We start from the raw sequence: 7,899 nt of genomic DNA, 5'->3' as shown, positions 1-7,899 counted from the left end.
GACAATGTTGATTGACAGCTCGCCCCGTTTGGAAGGTGGGCCGGGGGGGTTGCAGCCCAAACGGAGGCGTTCCCATGGGAACGCCTAACGTTTGGCGGAGGCCCCACTGACATCACTAGTGATGTCAGTGGAGAGCTTCTGGCTCAGACAGAGCCAGAAGCTCTCCAGGGCTTACGACAAGGGAGATCCTAGCCTAGGGTCTCGTCGTAAACCCCGATGGTCACGATGGTCTCTGACCATCGCGACCATCACCGGAGCGGTCATTAGAGCTGTGGGTGTTAACCCACAGCCTAACGACCGCAACAGAGGTGGGCAGTCAGGATGCAAGCGGCCGCCCAGTTTCTGAGTGACCGCTTGCATCCTCCGACCGCCTCTGAATGAGGCCCTATATGCGTTTTACTTTACAAAGGTCTTTCACAACTGTGTGATTGCTTTAGATTTGTCGCTAGATCAGCGTGGCACACATTTTTCAGGATTAGGGAGGCAACCTGTTAGGCAGCTGCAGGTGCTTCTGTTGACACCATAAAGCATTTAGGTCGATGGTAGTCATCAGCCTACTAGAATTAGTTGCGTGGCAATAAGATGCATAGTTAGCAGCGCTACTTGCGAATTTCTTGGGAAACCCAGGGGCCTTATGCCTACTGCCGCTAGGGATTTTGAAGGGGTTTTCAGCTTTTGCCCTCAAAGAGGTTTTATTATTTATTTATTATTATTTATTACCAGTTATTTATATAGCGCACACATATTCCGCAGCACTTTACAGCGAATAGTTGGCCATTCACATCAGTCCCTGCCCCAGTGGAGCTTACAATCTATGTTCCCTATCACTTGCTCACACTAGGGTTAATTTTATGTTTTGGAGCCAATTAACCTACCAGTATATTTTTGGAGTGTGGGAGGAAACCGGAGTAGCAGGAGGAAACCCACGCAAGCACAGGGAGAATATACAAACTCCACACAGTTAGAGCCGTGGTGGTAATCAAACCCACAACCTCAGTGCTGTGAGGCAGTAACACTAACCATTACACCATCTGTGCTGTTTTTCACCTTCAGATGGCTCACCCAACTACTGTTTTCCTTCCCTTTGCTAGGCTGTGTTTCTATAACTTGTATTAGCCTATCCGGGCATGAATAACTCCTTTTTGCAGGTTTATAGCAATGCTAACTGTCGGGTGTGGTTCGTGGGACATTCATGTATCTATTGGGCTACTGAGCATCCTTTAGCATTTCAGGCCCCGCATTTATTAGGTATTAATAAGAATCAGTGGTTTAGTTTTAGGAGCATGCACTAGGGTGGTCTTTATTAGATATTTATGGACAGCGGAAGCCAGATTTGGGACCCCGATTGGTGGTACATTTGGGGGGCAATGATCAGGGTACTTGCATTTGCATTGCACTTATACTTGCTATTAGGAAGGACCTGCAAATAGTCTACTAGAGATGGCCAGCAGTAGGGTAGTCTGGCGGTGATGTCTAGACCGGTCACTAATGGATGGATTAGTTATATTGACAACATCGATTGCCTTTCAAGGAGAGGAGTTTTTATAGGCCTGATGGGATACACCTCTCAGGCGCAGGTCTGGAATGTTATCTTCTAAACATTGCAGTCCTCCTTTGTGTGAGATTATTTCCTGATGGGTGGCGGGGCTCGGCTCTTTGAGCCGAGCTTTGGCAGGAAGCAGTGCTCCTAGACAGCCTATTATAGCGTAAGAGTGCCTGGGTAGCATTTGCCTTTTGATATCGGCGAATTGGTCATTCCCTTTGGGGGAGGACTGGGCCATCATCTTAGGGAGGGGTCGAGCCAATTAAGCCAATTAAGGGAGAATGGTTCTACTTCAGGCCAGTTTGTGCCAGGCGGGGATCCACCTCTTTATTCAGTTAGTCAAATATATTTACCGGGCTGTGGCCTTGGAGCACTGCTTTTTACTGCCACCATCTTTCTAATTACAAATTGATCAATACATTTCGGCTGTGTCCTCTTTTAATTCCACATATGTGTCTGTGTGATTATTTGTAGTTAGTAGTTAAGCGAGTGAATTAACATAATGTAAGAATCAAACAATGGGTGACTTAAAGATTCACTTGCTCCCTGTTTATTTATGACTAATTGAAAAACTGTAGCAACTATAACATAATTTGTGCTCTAATAAGTAACATGTCAGAGCTGCTACTTCTGGGATAATTGCATAACCGCAGACAATTTTAAAAAACTGCTTTTCTTGTGCTCACAGTTAAATGACTATCTTGAAGCTGCTTATTCTGGGCTAATTATATGTCTGCAGCTCTCATTTGGGATATAGAACTACTATGAAGCTGTTTACTTTGGATTAATTGATTTTCCTACAGCTAATACTTTCTGAGACGTATACACCGTTTACATCAGAGCTAAAACCTGGGTTATTGCAGGGTTAACCCGGGTAGTTTCTTGGTGTAAAAGGGGACAGGGTTGGCTTCCTGGGTCGAGTGACCCGACAAGCCAACCCAGGGATATTTCAAGGTTTAACACGGGAATGACCCGTGATACCCTGCAGTGTAAATGGCACAATCCGGGTCATGATAACCTGGAGTGCGCCACATGCCTTCCGATTGGCTGGCTTCAGTGGCACTTGGAGATGACGTCATCTCCAAGCGTTCACTTTAACGCTGGGAGAGCCTGATCATTGCAGACCAGGGTCCGGTGTGAACGACGCCGACTCGGGAATATCCTGTGTCAGCGTCGGGGAAATTCCAGGTCTGATTCGGACTGGAACCCTGTTCTATCCTCCAGGTCAGACACGGAACTTAGCTATAAAAACGGTATTAGAATCACCTTAAAGCTGCTTATTCTGGGCTAATTATATACCTGCAACTAATATTATTGGAGGTGTATAACTGCTTCTAAGATGCTCATTTAGGGATAATACACCTGCAGCCTATAGCATTAGAAACTCATTCTCTGTGCTATTTTAGAATTGAACACACACTAATTTCAGTGACTGTATGCTGATTGCAAATGCCACAGCTAATACCTTTTAAAACATATAGTCCCAATAAAACTGCTTATTCTGGGTTTATAATATCCCGCAGCTAAAACTATTTAGATATGTAAGTATTCTGAGCTGCTTATTTTGGGCTAAATACTTGTCTGTAGCTGATATCACTTGAATAATATTCTATATTATACTCTATTATTATATATGCTTATTTACAATATACTCACAGACAATTTTCCGTTAAGAGGCAAGTATACTTTTCTCAGAACTATTTTCTATAGGAGATATATACATCAGCAGTAAACAATAAATAATACAGGTTTCAACAAATGTAATCTATGTAATGTTATCTAAAAAGTGTAGTTTCCACCTTAATAGGAATCATAATTTAATACACACATATAACTATTGAATTAAGCTCAAAATATCTTAGAATTAAATTTTCATTCCTGTGCTACTTAATTAATATGCTTGCAGCAACTGGCAAATGATAACTGTATATATATATATATATATATATATATATATATATATATATACACATAAAGAATAATACATATATTGTGTTTCCTAAGGAACATATCATAACAACAATCTTTAAACGTGTTAAATAAACTTAGACAAAACTTGTGTATGACATAAAAAAAATGTGAGTAACAGCATAGGAAATAAAGTGCAGAAAATTATTGCAGTTAATGATAGTGTGGAGGCATATTAATTATTAAATAGAACAACTATTGTATATAATGCTTTCCGGATCAGCAGTAGTAGGATATTTGTTAGAACAATATTCATTGTATTAAATAAATATATATGTATAACTGTGTTACATCTTCCTGTTACAATTGCCAATAGTACAGTCAACCTTATGTGACCTGACCGATTCAATGGGACAAATAATCACTTTTTTCTTTCTGCTTATACACCTAGTGAATAATTGTGCATAACCTCCCTTTTTGTCTATTCAGTCCCTGTCACTTATTGTTAAAATGATTTTTGTTTTCTATCTTAATATTCCACTTATTTATGGGTTATATGTTTATGTTATAATTTTATATGGAATTTAATAAAGGTTATATTTTATATGTGTGACCAGTGCTCCGAACCACTATCCTTGTTTGTTCTCACATTTCCACTGACTTATACCCCTTTTACACTGGAGCTAAAACCCGGGTTGTTGAAGGGTTAACCTCGGCAGCTCCCTGGTGTAAAAGGGGAGAGGGTTGGATCGCCGGGTCGAGTGACCCGGCAATCCAACCTAGGTAACTAGCAGGGTCAAAACACGGGCATAGCCCGTGAAACCCTACAGTGAGAACAGCACACTCCGGGACACGATGACCTGGAGTGCGTTGCTAGCCGGCCGATAGGTCCAGCTTCAGTGGCGCTTGGAGATGACGTCATCTCTAAGCGACCACTTTCACTCCGCAAAAGCCGGGTCTATGAAGACCCGACTACGGTGTGAGTGGCGCTGACTCGGGTATATCCCAAGTCGGCGCCGGCAAAATTCCGGGTCTGATCCGGATAGGAACTTTGTTCCAATTACGGGTCAGACCCGGAATTTAGGTGAAAAAGGGGTATAACTAAACTTACCAGGTTTTATATCTTAGCTGGTCTTAATTGAGGTAAGGGTGTGGTTCCTTCCTGGCTACAGGAGGTTAACCATTTCCTCAGAATGTGAGAGAGACCCACTATGTCACTCAAAAATAGCCAGAAAACGGCATCTTGTTTTATTTATAACCAGTACAGCCTACAATTGTTATTCCCTATACATAGACACACCCCCTAGGGTTAAACTTTTAAGGCTAAATAACATACAGTATCAGTATGTTTTTTTAATTTTGGGAGGGATCTAGATCATTCAGAAGAAACCCACACAAACAAGGGAATAACATACAAACTCCACACAGATAGGGTCCTGGCGAGAATCAAACCAATGACACCAGAGCTGTTTGACACAAATTCTACCCACTGAGCAACCAAGGTGTATCCTCAGAATGTCCTACAAAAGGTATTTCTGAGATGTGATATGGAAATATATTTTGATCCAATTCTAAATGTCCACAAGTATATAGTTGAAATACAATAGTAAAATTGTTTATTTAAAAGATTTGCAGATACAATTAATGCATGGATGGCAATACAATAAGGACTGATACCCATTAAGATGGTCTCACAAGCTTTATAACATAAATGATGAATACATACAACATGACTATATTTTCAGCCTAAGAAAAAAATACATCTTAATGGTTCATTATAGTTTTATGCTAAGTGCTTTCCTAACATTTAAGCTGCATACACACAAAGATTTTCTGTCCAACCATCCAACTAGTTGATTGGTTGGAATGAAAATCTGGTAAGGTATGAAAGTAAATAACAATCAGCAATTTGCTCCCAAATGCCAGAAAATGGACAAAAACTGTTGTTTGAACAAATTGTTTAGATCAAACATTTACAAAACTTGTCTGACCGACCATTTTCATCTGTTTTCTGGCATTTAGGAGCAAATTGCTGATCATTTTACCTATTGTGAATCCATCTTGATAAGCTATTAATGCTAAATAACAATGCATACATGTTTGCTTAATCAATTCTCCCCTAAGCCATTTTAATTTTTCCATATCAGATGTCATAATAATAAAACAAAAACATGGGCTAATTTATTGGGCAAGTATAAGCTTTATGAAAGATTTAACTTAAAATAGTCTGATCCTTTGGCTATGGATAAACTGAGTACTCCAATTCCTAATTAATGATGTATATAATAGAGATGGTTGACAGATATCTGATGTGTAATGTAAATTGAGGATTATTAATCTCTAATGTAAAATAGAGTATTAGATCAACCTTTTAACTCTTTTTTGATTTCTTAGTTTACATGGAACATTGCTAATAAGGGGATTGGTATGAAATACTGCCGGACGCTGGAAGACCGGCGATTCTATTCCCGACAGGTAAGTATTTTCCTATTCACTAACCTAACCCCCCCTACCTAACCCTCGCTTAGGGGTGCCTAACCTTAACCTCCCCCCCTGTCAGGGCATAAACCTAACCCCCCCTTCCCCACAGCCTAAACCTAAGTCAACCGGGGGGCTGCATAACCCTAACCTCCCCCCGAGGGTGCCTAACCCTAACCTCCCCTTCCCCTAGCCTAACCCTAGCCCTCCCAGGGGGGGTGCCTAACCCTAAGACTGCCCTGGGAGCCCATAACCTAACCCTCCCCCCCGCGTGGACGTCCGTGCCCAGCTTACCTTCGATCGGGATGTCGGGCGTTGGGCTCCCGGCGTAGGTAAAGTGAGAGGCGTCAGGATTTCCATGCCTGTCATTAGATTCTTGCAAGGATTAGACAGTTGGGATGCCGACGGCTGGCATTTAGACCATCGGCATCCCGACTGCCTGCCCTAATAAGACATACTGTATTACAGTACTTCCCTTCCCCTAGTAATGTAGCCCATGAGAATGTATTGGTCTGAGTTTGGATGATTTTCACATTTATAGTAGATCTGTTATGCAAAATAATCACATAAATCCCTCTTCTTAACATTTGATTCTATTTTAAACAGCACAAATAAAGATTATATATAGTATGAATGCATATCATGTAAGCAATGTTTGTGCTGGAGATGTTAAACTAATGCAGCCTTTATCAGCAGGAAGAGAACAAGGCCAAGTAGAGCGCAAGAAGGACGTTTACCTGAAAAATAAGAAGACATTTTGTCATCACTAGAAATTGTGACAATAATGTTTACTAAATAAACCACTAAGGCTTAACAAAATGTTTTAATAAAGGTAAATTCATGGTTTAATGATTGGGGCAAGTTAAGAAATGTTTAATGCAAATTAACACTGCAAATCATAGCCCCCATCATTCTGGGCAATTTAGTTTTCTATAGGTTTGCCCAGATAGATAATTCTATCTTTAGATGGTGCTAGGCATCGTGTCCCTATCATGAGAGCATCATTGGCGAGGGATCAGAAGATCATTCCCTCACAGCCTTTCCCCTCCCTGTAATTTGTGAAATCATACTGTTCATGTGTGGCCTTGTAGCTATCACTTTACTGCCAAACCCATTGCCAGGATAGGCTCCTATCTGAGTCACTGTGCTGGAAAACATAAATATTAGTTTAAAAGGCTCTACTTCCACCAAATAAAAATAGACCCCTTAATCACTAATAACAAAGAGAACTACAGTTTGGCTCAAGCTCAACCCTCATGTTTTGCCAACAGGTCATGTTTTGAGGATTTCTGTCAGTGAAAGCAGATGGGATCATTACTGACCCAGCAAACTACTGTAAATGAACTCACCTGTGCATGATTAAAGAAATCCACAAAATATAACCTGTTGGTGGTACTTGAGGACTGGAGTTGAGAACCGCTGATCCAGACAAAGCTTACATGTATATAGGAGGGCAGGATTGTATAATACATTCTGTTATCAGCTGCATCTACTGTCTGACTGTACATGACTGTCAGTAACTTGCAGGGAAAACATATCTGTGTGACTCATGGGACTTATGGAGAACTGCAAGTACTGTAACTAACAGCAATGCCATTGAGGCCACATATGCTACACTGTAATAAATATAAAATCCTTATGCAGCCCATGTACTTAACAGCCTGGGACACAATCCACAGTTCCTGCCATTCATATCTACAAGTGATATGCATACCAAGTACGCTATATGGGGCACCAATACAATGTGGAGGTTCTCATAGCTGCCCCACAAAGAAACTAACCTCTTCCATGTCCATGCCAAAATTAATTATGGAGACCATTCAGACAAATATGGAGGAGTGGAAGATCTCCAATGATTTGGAATCAACACTTTACAGCTTTGTTTAATTTTGAAAACCAATCAGACACAGATGAAGGTGGATTTCCAATGTCTTGGAAGCAACATTTTACAGCAATAAGTTTCATAAAAT

General features: G+C 40.8%; 1 protein-coding gene across 3 annotated transcripts in view; it reads right to left on the bottom strand.

The window, feature by feature from the left end:
• Positions 1-5,041: 5,041 nt before the first annotated feature.
• The window catches only part of LOC148508608 (uromodulin-like), a 96,802-nt gene continuing 93,944 nt past the window's right edge, over positions 5,042-7,899 (bottom strand). For all 3 annotated transcript variants that reach the window (XM_088444306.1, XM_088444307.1, XM_088444308.1), the window contains one exon: positions 5,042-6,666. In XM_088444306.1, coding sequence (XP_088300432.1) covers positions 6,599-6,666 — 68 coding nt within the window. In that variant the 3' untranslated portion in view covers positions 5,042-6,598. The remainder of the gene's footprint in view (positions 6,667-7,899) is intronic.

Source organism: Taudactylus pleione, unplaced genomic scaffold (genome assembly GCF_031769625.1).
Source record: "Taudactylus pleione unplaced genomic scaffold, aTauple2 ptg000353l, whole genome shotgun sequence".
Classification (NCBI taxonomy): Eukaryota; Metazoa; Chordata; class Amphibia; order Anura; family Myobatrachidae; genus Taudactylus; species Taudactylus pleione.
This window is presented reverse-complemented; position numbering and strand designations above follow the sequence as displayed.